General features: G+C 40.3%; 1 protein-coding gene across 2 annotated transcripts; it reads right to left on the bottom strand.

Annotated features, from left to right (window-relative positions):
• On the bottom strand, positions 1 to 19,819 carry arl8bb (ADP-ribosylation factor-like 8Bb). 2 transcript variants are annotated; one of them, XM_061832119.1, is made up of 13 exons: positions 17,075 to 19,819; positions 16,936 to 16,998; positions 16,686 to 16,858; positions 16,532 to 16,595; positions 16,354 to 16,420; positions 16,204 to 16,232; positions 12,519 to 12,603; positions 11,460 to 11,540; positions 4,355 to 4,428; positions 2,791 to 2,884; positions 2,548 to 2,615; positions 1,549 to 1,619; positions 1 to 1,464 (listed from the first exon to the last, which is right to left on the bottom strand). In XM_061832119.1, the coding sequence occupies exons 3-13, from the start codon at positions 16,690 to 16,692 to the stop codon at positions 1,415 to 1,417; spliced, it is 690 nt and encodes a 229-aa protein (XP_061688103.1). In that variant the 5' UTR covers positions 16,693 to 16,858; positions 16,936 to 16,998; positions 17,075 to 19,819; the 3' UTR covers positions 1 to 1,414. The 2 variants fall into 2 exon arrangements, with proteins under 2 accessions (XP_061688103.1, XP_061688104.1); XM_061832120.1 differs by lacking the exons at positions 16,204 to 16,232; positions 16,354 to 16,420; positions 16,532 to 16,595; ... (1 more) ...; positions 16,936 to 16,998; positions 17,075 to 19,819 and having other exon boundaries at positions 12,519 to 12,762.
• Between the last annotated feature and the right edge of the window lie 5,628 nt (positions 19,820 to 25,447).

Here is a 25,447-nt window from a genome sequence, read left to right as displayed (position 1 = left end):
TAAAAAAAAAAAAAAAATTTATTAGCAATCACATGGAAAGAATGCATGACATCTACAAGAGCATTTGTTGGAATTAAAATGCCAAATTCTTATTTACAAAGTCTGCAATTGAATGTGAATAATATTAGCACATGCACATACAAATTGCTATAATATTACACAGCTGACAAAGCTTTTCATTCCCCCAGTTTACTCCGTCACGCAACTTTACAGCCCTTCACTTCTACTGTGGTCACAACACAATTATCACCAATAGACAGAGGACAACATGATGACATGGACTTTTTCATGATTAGTACATATAAAGAAATGCAATTCAGGAAATGGTGACAGTAACTAACTGTTTAGCATGGACGAGATTCAAATGATTACAGCCACCCTTTGATAAAAGGAAGAAAACGGCAGGGAATGACAATCACTCTTTTATGGCATTTACATATCAAGACTCCAAATGATCATCCAACTCTTTTGTTCTTTGTGAGTTACGGATTGATCTTGACAAACACTGGCTTTCTGTTGTTTAACCTGAACACAATCCGGACAAGTATAAAGGATTACTTGGCAATGCCCATATTACTTCCACAATATTTAAATAACTGTAAAGTATCCCTCACATTTCAAACTAGACCAAATTCAATAGGCACTGAAATCCAACTGACTAAAATGTAACATTTCCTCAATGTGTTTCAATCACACGACGACGGTGCTGTGATGTCTTCTGACTGAGGCTGGAATGCATAAAATTCTCAAGAGATGGTTGAGGTGTAATCCAGGAAGTTGGTCTGCAATGATTTCATAATAGTGTGTTACACACAGCTTTGGCCAATAACCGTCTTGTTGGGGCTCTCACTCCGCCAAAAGGCACTTAGAAAGCATCCATCCATCCATTTTCTGACAAACCTGCAGGTCCATTTCAGACAGCAATCATTCTGCCTTCTAGTCATCTTTGTATAACATTGAATTTAAGCCTTGCAATAAATTAGGTCATTACATGCCTAGTGCCAAATAAGTGAAGGTGACATTGCTAAGAGTCCTCATTTGGAAAACAAAAAACAGAATGGGACCGTCAACACCAAACACGTTTGTGATGTTATGCAGGGCTATGAAAACAGAAAACTACAATGTCATTTGATTCCTGTATGGAGAAATGTCCACAAGGACGGGCAGTAAGGCATGAGGGGCATGAACAGTCCATCTTCTATCAATGACAACATTTGAGCACTCCAAAGAAGAGTTGGTCTAATAGTGCTGTACAAAGGCTACACAGCTACGGTAGTAGTGACTGGTGGTGCAGGTGTGCGGCGGTAGTAGGCAGAGAGAGCCGAAGTATTCACGGAGGCAGTTGAAGGGATGACTGTGAAGGATCCAGAAGTGTTCGGGGCGTGGGGGTTGAGGCCGCAGCTACATTTAACTCTCAGCTTCTTCGTGACTTTGAGTGCTGGATGAGCCATTGCAGTGTAATATCTGCAATAGGGGCACCAATCGTCACCAGTATGCAATGTGCCGTGCACCAAGAATGAGTTCAAGTGATTACATGGGATCATGTACCTATGTTGTCTTTCTCTTTACAGGACACGGAGTAGCAGCAGATCTCACGATCCTGAATGGCAGACAGGTTCCTGTTCAAGGGAAGCAGTCAATGAATGTCAAGTCTTGAATTGAAATGACTGGGCTGTAGCCATTTTGTTTCAAAATGGATTAACAATCTACAGTGTATATGAATTAAATCCTTTATACATAGAGGAGATCACCACTACCACTTTCCTGTGTACAGTTCAATACAGTGGAAACATTTGGACTACATTTTTTTCCTTTTTTTTAACCTGTCCTGTTGTTTAGCTGCATGGCGGTGCAGAATGGTGAACCTGTATGCCTGTTGTGTAACTGCGGAGTTCGAACCAGGCCCCAAGGAGTACAGCCAAGAGAAATGTGAAGGCCGGGCAGCCAACCTGTTATGGTGGTTACTCGGTCCTCAACTGGCAACCATTATCCCTGAAACGTGATAATGTGTGCTCAAGTGCCGTGCATTAAAACTGGGGAGACTGGTGGGTAAAAGCAAGACAGACACGGGGACAGTTATGGCCCGCATTTCGTGACCCCTACCCAACCAAATCCCCAGAGGATGTGGGAGTGTATGTGGTGCATTCAAAGTCAGCAAGGGGAAGGCAAGGAATGCCTGGGAACAGCCTGGAGTTCCATAACAACCAGCTGAGTGTCCTCCCCAAACTGACACCACCCTTTCCCCATTGGCAGGTGCATGATGCATTAAAACTGGAGAACCAGCTAAGCAGAAAAGGAAAGCGACCGGACTGGAGACCAGCACAGATGTGCCAGGACTCGGCCCTGCGTCCGCCCACTCATGTATCGTGCCAGCCCCCCCAGGGGATTCTGAACAGACTCCTCACCTTTGGGTCAGAAAAGTTGAATTAAAAGGCTAAAATAGATTACTTACAATCCAACAGGGTATTTTACATCTAATAAAATGAACAACCAAACTATGGTATCAGCATCAGGTGTGCTGATGGGAAATTATTGTGGGTTCCTCACATCTTTTCAATGAGCTGCTTCTCATCCAGCGCGTTGGCTAGGTCTCGTTTGTTGCCTAGGACTAGAACCTGAAAAATAACAACGGCAAAGCCTGATTAATTTGTCACATTAACAATTAACAGTAATTTACTTGTTTCTTGAATACATTGCTTGTGAGTGAAGAGCATTTCACCAATATGGAAAAGGCCAGCCAAATAGTAGCTTCTCTTTCAAAAGAAAACTTGCGAATGAAGTACGCATTACCGGGATTCCTTGAAGTTGTGGTTTGTCCAACAAGTTGTGGAGTTCATTTCGGGATGCTTCGACTTTATCCTGATCTGCTGCATCTACCATGTACCTGTAAATATAAATAATAACAACTCTATAATTGGAATTAAAGCTGAAACTGGAGAGAATGGTGGGGAAACCAAAAAACAAAAAAAAATGACATATTGAGCACTGTCCAGGCTTGGGGGAGGATTCCACTGGGGATTAGAAGGTTATTTGTATTTTGAAGACAGGACTCTGGGAGGACAGGTCCTCATTTCACTGTTCACTGCATAATTTAAAGATAAAGAGGCCTGATTCATTTGTGAATAGACTGCTCTATGTGAGTACAAAACAACATCACAAGTGCACACAGTTCTGTGAGGGCAATGAAAAATTGGAGGTTTGGCTCTTTTAAAAAGACATTTTGAGTCTCTGCATAACTTGTACGATTGTACACAAGATATGTGGTGATTCATTGGATTGGCACGCTAATTCTAAAAAGAAAACAGTAAAACAGAAGTGAAAATGCTCACCTGGATAACTTCCCAATATGTGGCTGCACATACAATACAGCAAATGGGGTGTCTTACTAAAATACAGTCATGGTAAAAAGATATTTACACTCCTCTTTAAAAGTAGACTAACAAAGAAGCCATGTCCTTAATTAATGTTGTAAAATGAAAACATTTTTCGTTTGACATTAAAACGATGAATACAAGATCTGACTAATTATGTTTACAGGTATTTAACTCTAGATCTGATAAAGAACTGAAAAGTGTGTTTTGTAGCCCAGGTGTAATCTGTGATGATCATTTAAACAATAAGTAGCACTAAATGTCTCTACTCAGGTTCGGATGTTGGTTCTGCCTCCATTTTACAGTCAATGGTGTAACTAGTCTGAAAACTAGAACTTTCTTTGAGAGAAAAATGAGCGCTTGAGAAATCCAAAGAAGATTGCGACCCAATCACAGCCATTGCACAAACAGTGGTCTTAGCCAATACCAGAACAGAGAAAAAGAAACCACAATGTAACGGGTTGAACGGGTAGATTACGGACAACAGCAGTTAACGACAAAAATATGAGGCGGTCGTAAGCAACATCTAGCGGGCAGGGATAAAGCAATCAAGAGCTACTGTTCACGGAACACATCATGAAGACAAGAACTGAGGCCACACCCAAATCAGCTAACCACTGATTGCAAAAAGAATAGAAAGACCAGGCAGGAAGTTTTGAAACAGTTACAAGCCTGAAGATCCCAGGACAATTTTTATGGACTGATGAGACCAACATATATAAGCTCACCAGTACTATTTAAAATGCAATGTTAAAAAAAGATATAATAATAATACAAAAATAGATAAGCTGAAAAAAGACAATATAACGTTTGAACAAAGAAGGAATGTTATCTGATGGATTTTTTTTTTTTTTAACTCAAAAAGGCACCATGTTCAATTAATTACTTTGGGCTTTTCCGGCTCCCAATGATCTTTTTAAATAAAAAAAAAAAAAAAAAAAGGAAAAAGGCCACGTGCTTGACTGAAGTGCTGACACACTTACACAATAGCATTGACTCCTCGACAGTAGCGTTCCCACATGCTTCGGAAGCGAGGCTGTCCGCCTATATCCCATATCTGAGGGGAAAAAAATATTTTAATAACATGATTTAAATAAAATATAAAACGGCAGTTGCGAGCTTAACCGGTTCTGGAGTTTGTATATGAGGGTTAGCCGTGGTTCAAATTTAGGGCCAAACACTTTTTCGATGAAGTATTAATATGCATTTTATTGTTCTTTGACATTTTGTTTTTCCTGATTCCTATATTATTGTAATATACAAAATCAACATACAGGAACAACCTTTTACCTATATTAGTATTAATTAAATATAACAGGGTGGCATAGTGGCGCAACTGGCTTGAGCTTTGGCCTCATAGTTCTGAGGATCGGGGTTCCAATCCCAGCCCCGGCTGTGTGGACTTTGCATGTTCTCCTCGAGCCTGCACGGGTTTTCTACCACATCCCAAAAACATCCCTTAATTGATGACTACAAATTGCCCTTGGGTGTGATAATGAGTGCGACTGTTCTCTGTCTCTATGTGCCCTGAAGATGGCTGGCAACCAGTTCAGGGTGGAACCCGCCTCCTGCTCAATGACAGCTGGGATAGGCTCCAGCACTCACGCAACCCTTGTGAGCATAAGAAAATGGATGGATGGATAAATATAACACTGCATGCATGTACAGCTAAACAGCAAAGTCAAATAAGCTTTTAGAAAAACGTTGCCTTGTTAAGTGGCAGCTGACAATATCTTGAACTATTTGAGTGATGCATTTCACAGGTCGGCCAGAAAGATTAAGCCTTCTACTTTTCATTTGTTGATGTCCTCATGCACACCGCTGTAGTCGAAGAAAGGATTCTCCTTAAAAGGTAAAAACACAATAGCAGTTCCCTGCTATATGGCTGTTAATTTGTCCTACCACACCTGCATTGCAAAATGTTGAGATTTTTTTCTGCCATGCATGTACATCTTGACTTGGACTTGTACATAGAATGCAGATGTCCATGCAGTTCTATCCAAATTACAGACCCCAATTCCAATAAAGATGCGGTTATCTAGAACGCAAATAAAAACTGACTGTAATGATTTGACAATCCTTTTCAACCTACATTCAATGGAATACACTATAAGACAAAGACAAGCAAGCATACGTGGTCACGATTATCAGCATTTTTTCCATTCACACGAACCTGTTTACTGAAACTTTCAACCAGGACTTAAAAAAAAAAAAAAAAAACACTGGCATGTTTACTTATATATGTGGGTGCTAGCACTACCTTGCAAGGGTACACAAAGGGTGGTTTCCTGCTTGTGAGCCATATTAAAAGTATCTGAACATGGTTCAAGCTCTCCTTGAATGGAAAGCCTAAAACATTTTCGCCTAGTGACGACGCATTTTTCATCTTTTTGTTCACCCCCCCCCCAACACAATACATTGATGTGATCCATTGTTGTCGTTGTTGCCATGGTAATGTGAGCATCAGGTCCTTTTGACCGGTGATCCGTTTTCTGGTCCCACCTCCCCAACAGCATTTGATTTGACAAAAAGCCCAGTGATCATAAAAGATGATATACGGTGGGATCATAATACATGTTGTATAATGTTGTTGATGGTTGATCGAAATACAGTAAGATTTTATGGCAGTAGTACTATCGTGAAAGACCACAATTGTCTTGTAAACTGATCCAGGTATTAAATGGGGGGGAAAAAAAAAAAAAAAAAAAAGTATTTAATCAACCAACAAGTTCGCCTACTTCAAATAATGAGAGAGGCCTGTAATTTTCATCATTGGTATACCTCACCTATGAGACAAAATGACAAAAAAAAAAAAAAAAAAAGATTCTTAAAGGAAGACTCTCCCCAAAATTCATATGTACAATAAACCCTCCAATGTGAAGTAATATTATTAATACATATATTTTGGACATTAATTGAAATTTTTTTTTAACTTAACATTTTTTTAAATCCAAGCAATATCTGGATACGTTTCAGCACTGCAAGCGTGGCAAACGCTGATTGGCTGTCACTTTTCCAGCCAGGCTCATTGGAATGTCTGAGCGAGACTGGAATTTCGATAATACTTTTCCAATTTAGAGATATTTCCTGATGATATCTGTGAATAACTCTGGCAAACACTGAACGCTATCTACTAACTTTTAATGTGTGCTCCCATTCCTATAATTTTGGGAAAAGTCTTCCTTTAAAGATTACTTAAGGAATTGATGGTGGTATTTGGTCAATGACAAAAGTTGATGTGAATATTTTGTAATATACCCTTTGTTGACAATAACAGAGCTAAAACATTTTCTGTAAGTCTCCACAAAGTTTTTATTCACTGTTGATGGTATTTTTGCCCATTTCTCTATGCAGATTTTCTCTAGAGGAGTGATGTTTTGGGGATGTCCTTCGGCATCACATTTTTTCAACTCCCTTTAAAGATCTATGGGGTTGAGCTCTGGAGACTAGCTAGGTGGGGTGAGAGCTTGCGTGGGGTCTCAGATCTTGGGAGATAATCCGGGGTCTTGTATGTCTTCCATTTTCTAATAATTATAGCCACAGTTGATTTCTTCACACCAACCTTCTAACCAATGCAGATTCTGTCTTCCCAGCCTGGTGCAAGTCTACAATTTTGTTTCTGGTGTCCTCTGACAGCTCTTTAGTCTTAGCCATAGTGATATCAGGAGTGTGATTGTTTGAGGTTGAAGACAGGTGTCTTTTATACTGATAAGTTCAAACAGGTGCCATTAATACATGTAACGAGTGGTGGACAGAGAAACCTCTTGAAGAAGTTACAAGTCTGTGAGAGCCAGAAAACTTGGTATACCACCAATGATGAAAATTACAGGCCACTTGCATCTTTTACAGTGGGAAAAGTTTCACAACTGGTGGCTGACTAAATACTTTTTTGCACCACTGTAAAACCAATACTGATTGCCTGTGACGTCCCATCCCTCATCAGCAATGCATTAAAAGCCAGCATCATTGTGTAAAGGATATTGCCACATGGGCTCAAAACACTTCTGGAAACCATTGTCAGTTAAGACAAATTGTTGCTACCTCTATAAATGCAAGTTGAATCTACCATACAAGAGATGCTCATATATCAGGAACACCCAGAAATGCTACCAGCTTCTCTATGCTGGAGCTCATCTAGGATAAACTGACACAAAGCAGACAAGTGTGGCTGGGTATGACGAGTCCACATTTCACATTGTTTTTGGAAATCATGGTGTGTCCTCCGGGCCAAAGAGGAAAAGGACCATCCAGATTGTTGCTCGCTCCCAGTGCAAAAGCCACCATCTTTGATGGTAGGGAGCTGTGTTAATGCCCATGGCATGGGTAACCATTAATGCTGACAACTACACATGTTTTAAGAGCAACATATCCTGGCATCTAAGCCAAATAAGGGATGTCCCTGTTTAATTTAACAAGACAATGCCATGCCAGATTCTGCACGCATTACAACAATGTGGCTTTGTAGTGAATGACTGAAAGAATGAGAGTACTACTGGATTGGCCTGAAGCACACCTATCTCCCATTGAAAGTGTGTGGTGGATTATGAGGTTGAAACTATGACAACAGAGACCCTGAACTGTTGAGCAACTGAAGTTGTACAGCATGACGGGAATTTTGAAGTATGTATTGGCCCCTGGAGGCAGTGGCCTTGAGCAAGTAAATACTCTGCCATTAATAACCATGGATCAGTGGAACAGGCAACAGCGTACCTCAGCCATAAAAATGTTTTATAAAAATTACGAGTTTGACCGCTGTGCAGAGGGAGTTACGACATTTTTACAACTCAGGACATCAATGCAGTTCCATCAAAACACGGGATAAATTGTTGGATTAATATCTTTGAAGAGTCTGGATCTAACCTAATGAAGAAACCAACAGGATGACCAAGAAGTGCTCGTACGACACGCAACTTTGAGGCAAGCAGCTTCGGTTGAAATGTCCCGGGAGAGTGTTCGCAGAATTGTTACTTTAGATTTGAAATTTCATCCATACAAGCTCCAGGGACAACAACTGAGGGAAAACGATTACCAGCTAAGATTAGAATTCTGTCCAAAAATGATAAACATAAGCAATGATAAGTTATGGATGTCAGATGGGGCCAATTTTAATCTCACAGTTTATGTGAATAAGGAAAATGATCGTTATTGGGCAGACACAAATCCTAATGAAGTTCATGCACACCCATTACACCCTAGTGGGTGTGCTGTTTCATTACATGAGATCATGAGACTTTTTGTTTGTTAAATGAACAGAGGATCTCAGTCACTGTCACAGCGAATGGTTACATTACAATCCTTTGCTACCCCTGAATGGAATAGTTTTTCACACGTTCAAAAAAACTGGTTTCAACAGGATGAAGCAACATCATACAATACACGGCAATCATTGGAAGCCATGTGAGTATTGTTCGGTAACCGTGTGATCTCAAGATTCAGTAACGTCCCCTGGCCCCTTAGAACGCATGATTTGTCAGTTTGTGATTTTTTTCAAGAGTAATGTGTAGACGAATCGAACAAGAGCTCTGGTTGAGTAAAAACAGAGAATTCACGATGAAATTCACAGTATCCCAGCTGCGAGTTCACTCATCTCAGCTGAGATGTTGCAGCAGTCAATGACGACTCTCAACAGCAGATTTCAAGAATGCATTTATACAGGAGGATGCATCTGGAGGAAATAATTGTTTAAAAATTAAAATGACCGTTTCTTAAATGTTGTAAGGTTTTAATTACTTTGAATAAAATATTATTCTTCCATCACTCTTGATTTTAATGGATTAAAAAGTTCCCATTTTTTTTGGTTCACCCTGTACATGAATGGAAACACTTCTACCGACAAAGCTTCAACAGTCATGTCTTCAGTTCATAAATGCTTATTTAGTATTGAGAAGAACAGGTGACACAATAGTGGTAATAATGCACCTTTCCCAGGTATTTTGGAACGTGGGGCAGGCATTGAATTCAAAATGAGGGGACTTTTTTTTTGGTGGAGGGTTATCAATTGAACATTTAATCATTTGTCTTTGTGATGCATTCGATTGGAAAGAGGTTAAAAATATTTGTATGTTTGAATTATGATTTTATTTACATTTTACACAATGTTATTGTAATTTGAGTTTGACATTTCAGGGTTTGCATTCGTACATGTTCCACTCATGCATATCGGGGCAAGCGAAAGCAAAAACAGCTTCTGTGTCTGTTGTAAAGAACCGCTCTAGCCAGGGGTTCTGAGCAGTCTGGATATATTTATATTCCTTAAAATTTTACTTTGAAAGATAGTGATACCAGTGAATCTCCTCACACACACCTTGAAGCAGGCTCCTGTTGTTATTCATTGATCTACACGTGTGGTCTGTGTGCTTGCATGTGTTCACTGAGGCATCAGAAAAAAAATGGTTCCTCGCAGAACCTCACGCATAGGGATGGATGACGATATTTACCTCACATGGACCAACATGTAACCTGTGGGCATGCGGATGCGCAAATCATTAATATCATGGTTACAAACCTGTTACAATACAAAGTCTGGACACTCTTTTAACTTGCCGGTGTGATCTGTTATTAAAGCCAAATCAGATGGTTTACGGACAAAATGTTGTCAACCAGCATCCCCAATCCCGCATGGATGGGTTTGGCCTTGTTGAATTTCTTGTTGTACAACAATAGGCTGTTTCACTCATTCTGGACAAGGAGTGCAGAGGAATCACTTCTCCAAAATTAAAATAAAAATTGATGCATGTGGGTGGTAATCCTTATATTATCCCTCTATCCATTTGCTGTACCGCTTATCCCCTAGGGTAGTGGGGCTGCTGGAACTAAGCCCAGCTACCCTCAGGCAAGAGGCAGGGTACACTCTGAACTGGTCGCCTGCCAAACACAAGGTACATACGAAAAAGAAATTTGCACTCAAATTCATATCTAGAGAAAATTTACAGCCTTCAATGAACCTCCTACACATGGTTTTGTGATGTGGGAGAAAATCAGAGTACCAGAAGGAAACTCACACAGGCAAGGAGGGAATATGTAAGCTCCACACAGGCGGGGCCGGAGTTTGAACCAAAGTCCTCAGAAGTGTCAGGGAGATGTGCTAACCAGTCGTCCACAATGACACCACCTTATGTTATTTAAAATTAAACAAAACCTAGCATCATCGATTTAAAAGAGATGAATAATGAATTCATTTTGTGTTAAAAAAAAAAAAAAAAAAAAAAAAAAAAAACGTTTTTAAACACTCGGCTTGGAAAATGGATGGGTGGGGCAATTGCCAACACATACACGCCCCCATTCAATGGCCATGGACAAAAAAAAAAAATGCTTGTATTTTGTTTTAAGTCTATTTTTATACTACATCTACATATATATTAGTAGTGTGACGCCAGAAAGAGGCTTTGTAATTAAATATTGATTAATTTCAATTTAATTGTATCACAGTACTTGTCTTATAAAAGTAAGAGTTGAATTAAAAATTGATTTTAGTGGACAACTGAATTGAATAAATGACACTGACCAGAATATTGTTAATTCTGGGAAAATGTATTTAATTGCATTCCAATGACAAACAGCAGATAAATAAACATTAAATATGTCTGGGCCCTAATTAAAAAGCTTAAGTGACATTTTATGATTTTTTTTTCATTTTTATAAACTGCCTTAGCTGAAATGGTTTGTCTCTATTATTTGTTTTTTCATTCAAACTTTATTCTGGTATCTACTTAATACATTTACACTGAACCAAACATTAACATTCAATGGTTTCTGCGTGGCAGGTGAAAAGTTGGATGACGTCAGAAGGTACGAATGCAAAGTTGGATGTCAGATTTTTTTTTTTTTTTTTTTAATAAAATTTGCCTCCCATTAGTCCTGGCAATGTCCTTTCATCCGATTTCTCAATTTTAGAACTCAAGCTCTGGCATCTCCATCAGTGTAATGGGTGTACCAGAAAAACGTGCACTGACTTAGCTTTCATTGACTGGAACACAAAATGCAATTAAAATGTTTTTTTTTACTAAATAATTTGTATATGATTAATGAATTACCATGAATGGGAACGAATCCTACCCCTGCTACCTGACTTCAACATCTTGGCCCTACCTTTATTGTCACATTGCCTTTTGTGACCTTCCGCATGTTGAATCCAACTGTAGGAATCATGTCTTCACTGAAGTTGCCTGACTGTTAATGCAAAACAACAGAGGATTTGTTAGCATCATGGGAAGTATAAAAGTACAAAATGACCTTATATATTGTCAGTGATGTTCATATGCATCTACATCACAGTTAATGTGTAAAGCTGCTATTTTATTGCACATTGCATTGTTTGTATCTACTGGTATGTGTCATTGATGTGCATTGTATGAAAGGAATGTGCACATTGCTTTTTTGTGGATGATTGTGGCTGCTGATGTAGATTTGAATTTTATCACCTTGGTCTGTACAGAACAATTTGTTTGGAGTACCCAGTGCATGCGGAGGATAGAAAAAAATATATATTCTTATGTCAGGTGCCAAAACATGATATCTCAGCAGACAAAGGATTTGATATAATTTAGGCAAATCATTTTAAAAGGACATGAATTCTCTATTTTTATAGTTCTACCTATTTAAACATACGCAACAAAACAAAAGTCTTAGTGGAATCATTATTTTAGGCGAAGGTGCTGTTAAAAGCAAATCCATACGTGTCTATTGCTAATGCCATCATACACTGACTGTTCTTAATTGTACGATGATGCCAGTTGATGTCCAGGAAGACTTTACGGATGATGAATGCAGGCCAGGTCTACTGAGGAACAGCAGAGCCATTAAAGATGAATAAAGATTCACTGATTCGTACAAGGGATGCGTTTGCCGTTGTCGTTATGGGTGATGTTGACATGCCTTGGTGAGACAATATATGACACCCCCGGCCGCCACATTCACGTGACGGAGAAGCGCCCAGTCACACTGGGAACTTCGTCATGAGACAAGCACCAGACATGGGTGTAAACCAAAATTACAGCCTGTTTACAGTTGACTCGTCGATTTCCGGGCGTTTAGGGAAGAACACTACAAATATTTGATGATTAACCTTCAAATGAAACACAAAACATTTGTCGTGCAAGCTTCACAAAACCTTGGGCCCATGACAGAGCATGTTTGTTAGCTACTTACAGCAATCACGTTGACGAACGTGGTCTTCCCGGAATACTGAAGTCCCACGAGTGTAAGCTCCATCTCTTCTTTCCAAAACAGAGACCTGAACCAGTCCAAAAGCCGGTTGATGAGGGCCAACATCTTGGATGTCACACTCATCAAATGCACTGCTACTTTCCAATCTGACGTGAGTTGCTGTTTGCTTCCTTGCTAGCAATCCACACCGGAAGTAGGGAGCTGCTCTCGCGCGTCACGAGACCTAAGTTGCGTTCGCGTATATTCGGAATATTAGGCATAGTACACAAAAAGATTTTCCCCTCTTATTTTTTTTTTTTGTATTTTATTTTTTTTTTGTCTGTGCTACAGACACCACACATAAAATTAAAGAAAATCGTCCATTAAAGAATTTTGGTCATCATGTCTTTGGTGTGCTCCGAGGAGCTCAAGACAGCAGACTACTCAATAAAGATTCTCTGCACGGTCTCATGTAATGATTAAAAAAAAAAAAAATCAAAAGACGAAAAAAATAACCCTCCACGCCCATTTTTCTCTAAACGCTCCCGAGTATCTCTCGAAATTATTTACACGAATACAGCAGCGAATTAAGCATTTTTCAGATCCACATATATATCCGTGATTAACCCTTTTTTTTTATTCACAAGTATATGCGAGATTTAGACTTTAATTTAGCTTTTAATGTTGCATGTGCATTTATTATGACTTATCATTAGTGAATATTCGGTTATACTAATGAATTATTGAAGGCACATTTGTGGATCAACGAGCACGCACATTTATTTTCGAGACAAACAAAACAGTTTTAAAGATTGTCTCTCACACACACAGACGCGCGCGCGGACACACACGCAAATTGAGACTATTCACACTTTGGGAAGGTCCAGCTAGGATTTTACTTCTGAATTTTGATCACTTTTAATTAAAATGTATTTATGAAGTTTTTCTCTCTATAATGCACACATAAACACTGACCTATCTTAGCACATGTGCTACTTGTGCAGTGTGCTGTCTATCTATCATAAGAATATTGCTACTCTTGCACTTATTCTCTTTTGAAACTATATCGACTCTGAATAGTCGGATGAAAATGTACAGTCTCTAATTACACAAAAACAACGAGAACACTCTACTAGGAAGCAGCACTTTCACCTGTAGTACACATTATTTACATTTGTAACAAGTCAGGAAGTCTGGGCCTCCCTGCTAAAGCTCCTGCCCCCGCAACCCGACTCCGGATAAGCGGTAAAAGATGGATGGATGAATGGAAGTAGCAATACAAGTAGGACTAAATAAGTTTTACATCTTCCTCTTTCTGTTCAATTATGTGCAATTGAACTTTATTTCCATCGATCCATTTTCTTTGCCGCTTATCCTAAGAAGGGTTGTGTGGAGTGCTGGAGCCTATCCCAGCTGTCAAAGGGCAGGAGGCAGTGTACACCCTAAACTGGTTGCCAGCCAATCGCAGACCACATGGAGACAAACAGCCACACTCACAATCACACCTTGGGTCAATTTAGAGTATCCAATTAATGTTGCATATTTTTGGGATGTGGGAGGAAACCGGAGTACCTGGAGAAACCCCACGCAGGAACGGGGAGAGCATGCAAACTCCACACAGGCGGGGCTGGGATTGAACCCGGGTCCTCAGAACTGTGAGGCCAACGCTTTTACCATCTGATCCACGTGCTGCCTTGTTTTCATTTTTTGTTCAAATTTTTCTATGCTGTTTTCATATTTAAATAAAGTGCCAATTTTGATTCAAATCTGTAAAATTTATCAACATTTTTACCAAACTTAGTAACTCGTACTATTATTTCCTTGGTTTTTTGGATGATCACAAAGAGACTGACCGATATGTGCAAAGGGCTCCTCAAAGTGGCATTCATTCAATAACCCAATAACTCAGGGGCATAGTCTCCCCTTTGTGCAGACGTTTTTTTTTTTTTTTTTTTTTAATCTTAAGGCATCTCAACGTATGCACATTTTGTTGCGAGGACTTCTCACACACCCACTGTGTGTGCGTAAGCAGCTCATGTGTGGACAAAACCCAAGAGGCGTGACTCATTGAAGTCTGAGGCTGGCTATAAATCACAGATAATGTTCCTCAGACTTTTGAATTCTATTTTTTTTCCAGGCACTGTGAACCCTGCAGCATATTTAATGACGCACTGAAAATATTGTTTTTTTGTTTGTTTGTTTGTTTGTTCCTAGCAGTTATGAATTTAAAAGTACAACAAAAACTCGTTCATATGAAAGGGTTAAAACAAGATCGTTCTCGATAGTGCACATGGGATTGAGCATGTAGAGATGTCTCCAAAATGTAGAAGAAAAGACTTACTTTCAACATGCGTAGGAGAACAAGTATCTACCTCAATTGTGCAAAGAGGAAGAATCTACCTCAATTCTCCAAAGAAGCTGACAAAGCTACATCTAGCATGTGTAGAAAAAGAAAGCAATAGTTTTTGTTGCCCTCAAACCAGGGAGCAAAATAATGTATATATTTTTAATCTATCCATCCAGGAGCCAATCCCAGCTGTTATCAAGTAGGAGGCAGGGTGAACCCAGAACTGGTTGCGAGCCAATCACAGGGCACATGGAGACAGGCAACAGTCACACTCACAATCACATTTGGGGGCAATTTAGAGTCTCCAATTAATGCACGTTTTTGGGATGTGGAAGTGCCGCTATATATTTTTAATTTAATTGATTTAAAATCAGCGGCACGGTGGAACAGCAGGAAAGTGTTGGTCTCACAGTTCTGACGACCGGGGTTCAATCCTGGCCCTGCCTGTGTGGAGTTTGCATGTTCTCCCCGTGCCTGCATAGGTTTTCTCCGGGCATTCCGGTTTCCTCCCCCATCCCAAAAACATGCAACATTATTTGGACACTCTAAATTACCCCTAGGTGTGACTGTGAGGGTGACTGTTGTCTGTCTCTATGTGCCCTGCGATTGGCTGGCAACGAGTTCAGGGTGTACACTGCATCCTGCCCGCTGACAGCTGGAGTGGCTCCAGCACTCCTGCGACCCTTGAGAAGAAAATGGATGGATGAAAAATTTAAAATCTTTCACAAAGTGGATTGGAAATGCGTGGAGTTATGTAAAATAATCTATTATCACCAACAGATTAAAAGGGTGGACTGCTACATGAGGAGAACAGGAGCAGGACTTCAGCAGTAACGCAAGATGAAAATGACATTGAGAGCAACAGCGAGACTGAAATGGTGTTTGACAGAGACTTTCTGAGGCTCTTCAACTCTGATACTGAAGACGACTTTCCTGGTTTGAGTGACGAGCAGGAGGAGGAATGAAAACAATAACTTTTGTGTTATGTTTGACCTGTTTTACTACCATTTTACAGTCACTGTTTGGAACCAAGTTATGTAAATATACATTTACAAAGTCTTTCTGTGTGAATATACAATTTCACAAAACATACCAGTAAGTACGGTATATATTTGCGGCGTATGGTAAGGCAAAGCTCGTGTATGGAAAAAAAAAAGCAATACAAAGTGGGCACGGCTTATTATCCTGCTGCTCTAAAGACCAGCAGCACCCAACTATCCCCGTCTGCCAGAAAGCAAGGCTTTTCCGACTCACAAACGGGAGAATATGGCCCTAAATGAATTGCCATGAGATGCTTTGTCACAAAAATCAGGGAGACGAATGAACAGATGTTCTCCTTACCTTTTACGCACGGAAAATCGTGACAAAACCTGGACAGAGACATCATTACAAGTTATGAATGCATTATTTTAATATGGTTCCAACTGAAACTGGTCTTACCAGTAGTTGCATAAGTTTCCTGGGAATAGTGATGAACTTTTTCTGACTTGCCTGATAAAGCGTGCACATATTGATATGCTCTTGTCCCGTCGCATTCATTGCTTTTTCTGCTGCTTCTCTAAAAAAAAGAAATACTATTGTATAGTATTGACATACATTATGCGTATTGAGTATCATGGTATATTGTGTCGACTCATATTCCAGCAGTATTTATCATTTGAGAGCTCACTTTCGAGTATCCTTGTATGGGGGAGGCAGCCAGTGGTCAATGTTGGTCTCAATTCCCGAACCATCTAAACGAACGCACAACAAGAAAAAAATGGGTAATACCACTGAACAAGCAGCCCATAACAAGAAGAGTGTGGCCAGCTCATGATTCCAACCCTCCATTCAGTGGATCCAAAAGCCAGATATTTGCAGGGCCTGCTCGGTTTCTGCAGATGACTACCCCTTCACCAGCCCGTGTCCCGCCCACTATGTAATACACTTGTGTGATGATGGGAATTTTGGAAAGATGTAGGACAGCATCTTGAAAGTCTTCTGCCTTGTCTTGAGTCTGCACAGAAGACAAAATTACACCACTTAAGATTCCTGCAAAATCACTGTAGAAAACGGTTGAGATGAAGCATCGACCTTGTTGCCAACCTTGAACCACTTTGGCTTCATGCAAAGATGCGGCTTATTTGGAGATTTTTCCTATGCAAAGGTTGCAAATATATAAATGAAGTTGTATTTGAAAGTAAGTACAGTATTGTATGCGTGGATCCCTTACTCCATGTTTTCTTGACCACCTTTCTTGATGAAGTCGGAGTCAAATACTTTAAAAATCGGCATCCATCGGAGTTGTGGATCATCGCCCAGGTTAATGTCGACAGTTGGAGGAGCGAAGTCCGAACTGCACAACAACGCCAGTCCGACCAGCAGCACTGCATCACGAACCAGGACCAGCATCATGACTGGCGCAGACCCCACAAGACCGTCAACGCCGCTCTAACTTGAAACAAATGCGACTCAAAGCAGTTTTCACAGGGAGAGACAGTGAATCAGTACTTCCGTTCTACGTTTTTCACACTTAAAGCTCTCATTAAGAGTCAAGACCGAAAGTGAAAGTGAAAATTGTCACACGAAACCGTATTGTAACGGACTGAATTTTTTTGCAGCAGGGGGAGTTATGCTGTAAATAAATCCAATGCTACAAATTATGGGGATGTGGTTTCTATTGAGCTTTCTGATTTCTGGAATTTTTTAGGCCCCTTTCTCGTTATTACGTGACGTGTGATTGGTAGAGATAGCAGACGCAATGCGGACGCGCTTGATTATTTGCATAAAAAAGAGCATCTGCTCAAAATTCAATTTCATTAACCTCATTATTTTATCAAAAGTCCGTATCCATAGATTCAATTCAATTTCTATTGCTATATGGTTGGATGATAAATAACTTTCCCAAAGTAACTTTTATGTATCCAAAAAGCACCTGACAAGAAATTCAGATTTTTTTTTTTGATGAAAAGTGACGCAAAAGATAAGACCCACTCATTTTGTCGATAGCGTCGTAACGCGAGGACCATCTGTTCTGTGTTTTTTGGGGCCTGTGAGCTGATGTTGATGTGCACTAGTATCCCACTGGGTGGTGCTAGTCTTCCTAATTTGGTGTTTAAACAAAATTGACACCAAAGCGGATATTAAATTTGTGATATTCCGCGTAGAGTTTTGGGCTCACAGTACTGAGGACAAGGGTTCAATCCTAGCCCACCCTGTGTGGAGTTTGCATGTTCTCCTCGTGCCTGTGTGGGTTTTGACCGGGAACTCCGGTTTCCTCCCACATCCCGAAAACATGCATTCATTGGACACTAAATTGCCTTTAAGTGCGATTGTGAGTGCGACTTGTGTGTCTCTATGTCCCCTGCGATTGGCTGGCAACCAGTTCTGGGTGTACCCTGCCTCCTGGCCGATGGCAGCAGGAATAAGCGGCTCAGAAAAGGAATGGATATTCAACGTATGTGTGTTACAAAACAGGATAAAGTTGAAGTTTCATCATAAACCACACAATTTCTTCAATAACAGACATCACCAGCTGTTCTTCCCATTGTTTTTATATTAACAGTTGGCAGACTCCTTACATCAACAGTCGGCAGACTCCTTCTGAGTCTAAAGACCCTTTCCGGGACTGGTGTACAGCCCGTCGGCAGGTATCCAATGGTTGACAGGACGGAAGACAACAGGGTGAGTCCAATTTTGGTTTAAAAAGAGTGAAACCGGTTCAAAGAGTAAATGATGGGGAGTCATTGAAGCGTGTAAGGAGACACGATCAAGCCTTGTCGACACTAGTCAATGTCAAGCAGTTTAAGGGTGGAAAAAAACTGAGGGTGGCGGAGCTTTTGCTCCTAAAAAAGAGCTCCTAAAAATTCCCTAAACACCCTGAGGGTGGCGGAGCCCTGTCGCGTACTTAAATTCCGTGTGTAAATAACTTTTGCTCCTAAAATTCCCTAAACACCTCAAGGGTGGTGGAGCCCTGTTGCGCACTTAAATTCCGTGTGTAAATAGCTTTGCCCCTAAAATTGCCTAACACCCCAAGGGAGGCAGAACCCTGTCGTGCACTTAAATTCCGTGTGTAAATAGCTTTGCAATAAATTCCATAAACACCCCTAATACTGCGTGTGCAAGAGAAAATTGTGTGAAAGAGGTATAGCCTCAGTTGTAAACTTAACATGCCACTGTAGAAAATAAAGGTAACAACAATTCTCCACTTGAAAGAGTTATAGAACAAAGCCACACAGAACTCCATAGGAGTTGTTGACTGGTTCAAATTGACTAACTTCTTCTTCTTCTTTTCCTTTCGGCTTGTCCCGTTAGGGGTCGCCACAGCGTGTCATCTTTTGCCATCTTAGCCTATCTCCTGCATCTTCCTCTCTAACCCCAACTGCCCTCATGTCTTCCCTCACCACATCCATAAACCTTCTCTTTGGTCTCCCTCTCGCTCTTTTGCCTGGGAGCTCCATCCTCAGCATCCTTCTACCAATATACTCACTCTCTCGCCTCTGAACATGTCCAAACCATCGAAGTCTGCTCTCTCGAATCTTGTCTCCAAAACATCCAGCTTTGGCTGTCCCTCTAATGAGCTCATTTCTAATCCTATCCAACCTGGTCACTCCGAGCGAGAACCTCAACATCTTCATTTCTGCCACCTCCAGTTCAGCTTCCTGTTGTTTCTTCAGTGCCACCGTCTCTAATCCGTACATCATGGCTGGCTTCACCACTGTTTTGTAAACTTTGCCCTTCATCCTAGCAGACACTCTTCTGTCACATAACACACCAGACACCTTTCGCCAGCTGTTCCAACCTGCTTGGACCCGTTTCTTCGCTTCCTGACCACACTCTCCATTGCTCTGTATTGTTGACCCCAAGTATTTGAAGTCGTCCACCCTCGCTATCTCTTCTCCCTGTAGCCTCTCTCTTCCCCCTCCACTTTTCTCATTCACGCACATATATTCTGTTTTACTTCGGCTAATCTTCATTCCTCTCCTTTCCAGTGCATGTCTCCATCTTTCTAATTGTTCCTCTGCATGCTCCCTGCTTTCACTGCATATCACAATATCATCAGCGAACATCATGGTCCAAGGGGATTCCAGTCTAACCTCATCTGTCAGCCTATCCATTACCACTGCAAACAGGAAGGGGCTCAGAGCTGATCCCTGATGCAGTCCCACCTCCACCTTAAATTTCTCTGTCACACCTAAGGCACACCTCACCATTGTTCTGCTGCCATCATACATGTCCTGTACTATTTTAACATACTTCTCTGCCACACCAGACTTACGCATGCAGTACCACAGTTCCTCTCTTGGTACTCTGTCATAGGCTTTCTCTAGATCCACAAAGACACAATGTAGCTCCTTCTGACCTTCTCTGTACTTTTCCACGAGCATCCTCAAGGCAAATAATGCATCTGTGGTACTCTTTCTTGGCATGAAACCATACTGTTGCTCGCAGATACTTACTTCTGTCCTGAGTCTAGCCTCCACTACTCTTTCCCATAACTTCATTGTGTGCCTCATCAACTTTATTCCTCTATAGTTCCCACAGCTCTGAACATCCCCTTTGTTCTTAAAAATGGGAACTAGAACACTTTTCCTCCATTCTTCAGGCATCTTTTCGCCCGCTAGTATTCTGTTGAATAAGTTGGTCAAAAACTCCACAGCCATCTCTCCAAATTGCTTCCATACCTCTACCGGTATGTCATCAGGACCAACTGCCTTTCCATTTTTCATCCTTTGTAGTGCCTTTCTGACTTCCCCCTTAGTAATCATTTCCACTTCCTGGTCCTTCACTCTTGCCTCTTCTACTCTTCCAAATCTCTCATTTTCTTCATTCATCAACTTCTCAAAGTATTTTTTCCATCTATTTAGCACACTACCGGCACCAGTCAACACATTTCCATCTCTATCCTTAATCACCAAAACCTTCTGCACATCCTTCCCATCTCTATCCCTCTGTCTGGCCAACCTGTAGAGATCCTTTTCTCCTTCTTTCGTGTCCAACCTGGTGTACATGTCTTCGTATGCCTCTTGTTTAGCCTTTGCCACCTCTACCTTTGCCCTACGTCGCATCTCGATGTACTCCTTTTGCCTCTCCTCAGTCCTCTCAGTGTCCCACTTCTTCTTCGCTAATCTCTTTCCTTGTATGACTCCCTGTATTTTGGGGTTCCACCACCAAGTCTCCTTCTCCCCTTTCCTACCAGATGACACACCAAGTACTCTCCTGCCTGTCTCTCTGATCACCTTGGCTGTTGTCGTCCAGTCTTCCGGGAGCTTCGGTTGTCCATCGAGAGCCTGTCTCACATCTTTCCGGAAGGCCGCACAACATTCTTCCTTTCTCAGCTTCCACCACATGGTTCTCTGCTCTACCTTTGTCTTCTTAATCTTCCTACCCACCACCAGAATCATCCTACATACTACCATCCTATGCTGTTGAGCTACACTCTCCCCTACCACTACTTTACAGTCAGTAACCTCCTTCAGATTACATCGTCTGCACAAAATATAATCTACCTGCGTGGTTCTACCTCCGCTCTTGTAGGTCACTATATGTTCCTCCCTCTTCTGGAAATAAGTGTTCACTACAGCCATCTCCATCCTTTTGGCAAAGTCCACCACCATCTGCCCTTCAAAGTTCCTTTCCTGGATGCCGTACTTACCCATCACTTCTTCATCGCCCCTGATTCCTTTACCAATATGTCCATTACAATCTGCGCCAATCACAACTCTCTCACTGTCTGGGATGCTCAGAACTACTTCATCTAGTTCCTTCCAGAATTTCTCTTTCAACTCTAGGTCACATCCTACCTGTGGTGCATAGCCGCTAACCACATTATACATAACACCCTCAATTTCAAATTTTAGTCTCATCACTCGATCTGATACTCTTTTCACCTCCAAGACATTCTAAGACAGCTCTTCCTTTAAAATAACCCCTACTCCATTTCTCTTCCCATCTACTCCGTGGTAGAATAATTTAAACCCTGCTCCCAAACTTCTAGCCTTACTACCTTTCCACCTGCTCTTTTGGATGCACAGAATATCAACCTTTCTCCTTCAAATTGACTAAAATGGGGGAAAATATTGTAAGGAAAAACTTAGGGACACACTGCAGTGTAAAAATTCGAAATATGTCCGACAAATTAAATCCAACACAAAATTAATAATATTAATAAATGGATATCAAACACAATTTCACAGGTTAGTTAAATAGCCAAAAAATAGCGACCTTGCAAAAGTATATCATAAAATAAGTAATCATAATAAGTAGTCATAAAGAGATGTATAGAGTATTGGATGAAAATAGCATGAGATAGAGATGAGAAAGTTGAGAGAAAGAAAATTAAATGATGTTTCATAGAAGAAATGATGACAAGATGGGACTGACATCAGGACAACAAAGGAAAGTTGAAAATTAAGAACAGAGAGGTGAGTGTACGCTCCTCTCTACCCCGAGTGCCTTTTTCACAATATGACATGACATAAAATAATGACCAACTGAGACAGACTGGACTTGGACAAAACTTATAAGGGGAGTGTGCCGACTGCACCTCAGGACATGCGAAATAAGACTACCTTGCATGCCTGACCCTGACACTTTAATTCCTTCAGACCCAATGCAATAATATTCACCAAAATAGAGATAAGTAATGCATTTTTCTCAACCCCATTGGGTAAAGAATGCCAAATTTGGTTTGCATTTACATTTGGAGTCAAAATTTCAACTCCATGGGTTATCTAAATGATGTACCGATAGTTTCCCCTAATTAGGGAATGTGAAAGACAGTGGCTCTTTTAAAGCATCTGGCTGATGATGGGCACAAAGCAAAAAGAAGCTCCAAATTTGCCAATAACAGGTTAAACATTTTACTCTAAAGTAAAGTCAACTTGTCATTTTTGGGACAGACAAATTAATGCTGAATTTGGGTACCAAATTAGCCAAATTAACAGCTCCATTACACAAAATGATGCAATAAGGAAGACTTAAAAATGACATCATTGTTGAAATGGAGCGCTGAAGCAAAAAAAGCATTTTGCAACATAAAGCAAGCATTCGTGACAAGCACGGTCTTGATTTTGCCAAATTGTGATAAGATTATGACTTTCAAAGGTCACTTTGTGATTTCATAGAAATAAGTGCATTAACTGTTTTGTTCCACCTTCTGCTAAACATGACATTTCTATCAAAATAGAAAGATGTATAACTCTTAATCCAGCAAATGTTGCCATTTCCGGGAGATGGAACAAAACATGATTGTCAAAAATTGGGAAAGAAAGAAAAAAATGTAAATAAATAAAGCAGATGTGACATGAAAGACCAGCCATTATCAATCGGGAATGTTGTGTTAATATTTGAGAAAACCGAATCAGAATATGCTGCCTTTTCTGCAAAAACAGTAGAACTAACACTAACTGAGGCATGTAAACTAATGAAAGAAAAATTTAACAATTTATACAGACAACCAATATGCATTCACAATGGTTCATATTTTTGCACAATACTGAAAAAAAAAGATAATTTCAACCACAGGCAATGTATGCAAAATTGTTAGTTCAATTACTAAATGAAACTGTTGCTGTATCCAAATGTGTCACACAGACATCAAACAAAAATATGATTTCATTGGGAAATGCTTTGCTGATAAAATAATAAAGGAAGCTGCATTGGGAAAAGAAAAAAAACCTCAAATTATGATGTTGCTACAACTACAAATCTAGAATGGAATATATTACGGGAAATTAAGCAAAAGAGTCCAAAAATGGAACAGGATGGGAAAAAAAGAGTCATTACTAAAAAACAACAATATGAGTATGTATGACAATAAGTGTATGACCAAACAATAAACCAGTTGTACCAAATTACCTTGTCTAAATTTAGCCATGAGCTAATGCATGTCTCAACAGGAGGGATAATGGGAGGACAGGTAACATTAATATTATACTCACAAAAAAATTACAAAAATTAAAATAAACATTCTCCAAATTGTCCACATGAACTTTATTGAATTAAACCAAAGTGAGACTTATTAATCAAAATGTATGTTTATCACACATTTGCTACAATGAAGAGAATGCTTCTGCTTGCAAAGAACGCTTTGCTCAGCACATATGTCATCATCGTACATATTTGTTAGTTTACATATCGTAACTTTCCAACAACATGCAGACACATAGTCACACAAACACGTTTTTGCTCGCCCCACCCTTTAGATTTGTCACCGTTGATAGGGACCTCCAAAATCTTAACAAAAAGACCGGTTTCAAGGAAGATTGCTTTAGAACATTCAAGAATTGTACCTGACTCATCTTCGTTCTCTTTGAGTTCAAGCAATAGAAAACAGGTCTTCTCTCCTTATTGCCTGGTATTTAACGAATGTCAAATTGAATTTACCTGACACAATATGAAAACAGGTATTGCTTGGTCATAATAGATGCATTCTCAAAATGGGTAGAACTCTTTCCAACAGAGCATCCCGACTTATCGGCATCAGCGGGATATTACATTGGTGGAACCAGGAGACTGGATCCTGGTGAGGAGCAAAAGGAACCACCAGTATTTGCCTAAGTGGGAATATCCATTTCGGGTTTTGCTGAACACTCACAGCTGTAAAAATTAGGTTGACTTGGATTCATTTGGCACATTCCAGAAAGGTAATTTCAGTCTAGGATCTGATTGGGGAGGTGAGCTAAAGACTTTTTAACAAGCTGGGTGGAGATTTATAGTATCTCAAAATAGCTGACGGCCAGTGAAGAAGTTTAAAGACACCAAACCTATAGGGATACCTAGATGAAATACCAACTCTAAAGTGGTTAGGTCCCAAAATGGGATGCTGTGGAGTGGTCGTAACCATCGTAACATTCTTCCTAATTTTGAGATATCTGCGGGGTGTCATAATGTTGTCATGCCATGCACGAAAAACCTATGGCAATCCAAAACCTAAATGAGCCACAATTGGGTTCTCATGCATGTGATGATGATCCAATTTTTTATTTATAATAATCCCATGGTCAAGTCCGACTGATAGGGGAACAAGGAGCAGTGGCAAATGAAGTGGTATATGATGAATAATCTGATGCACACGAGTTGGGACACTTTGGTGACTGGTGAACATAATGAAAGAGCAAATCCATGTCGGGGCTGTTTCCTCTGAGTCTACATCTCCGGTAATCCACACTTCACTTTGATGCTTTGCGAAAAGTACAGAGGTAGCAGCTGGCACCCTTTCTCCGAGAGCAACATTGGAAAAGGTAAAGGTGATCCAAAAGCTAAAGGTTGATGAGTGGTTTCATGAAACAACAGCCATTTTGGGACAGAATAATAATTGGCTTCTTATGGTGGAACAACCAGCAACAGCTTTATCAAAAGATTGCGTCGTTTGCATGGGTCCCAGACCACTTTTACAGATTATACCAGCGCTATTACCAGATAATTGCACCTTGGAATTAATGAGTAAATCAGTATCTGATAATGAATGTAAAAATTGGGATTCTGTGTATCCATTGACTTTGAAAAATGAAAACCATCCTTTTCTGATTCTCACTGGGTATTTCACTTGCGTCCATTTGCCGGGAACTGAAAACAAATTGGGAAATTTTATCAGCAATGATGT

The sequence above is a fragment of the Syngnathoides biaculeatus genome, chromosome 10 (assembly GCF_019802595.1).
Source record: "Syngnathoides biaculeatus isolate LvHL_M chromosome 10, ASM1980259v1, whole genome shotgun sequence".
Taxonomy (NCBI): domain Eukaryota; kingdom Metazoa; phylum Chordata; class Actinopteri; order Syngnathiformes; family Syngnathidae; genus Syngnathoides; species Syngnathoides biaculeatus.
This window is presented reverse-complemented; position numbering and strand designations above follow the sequence as displayed.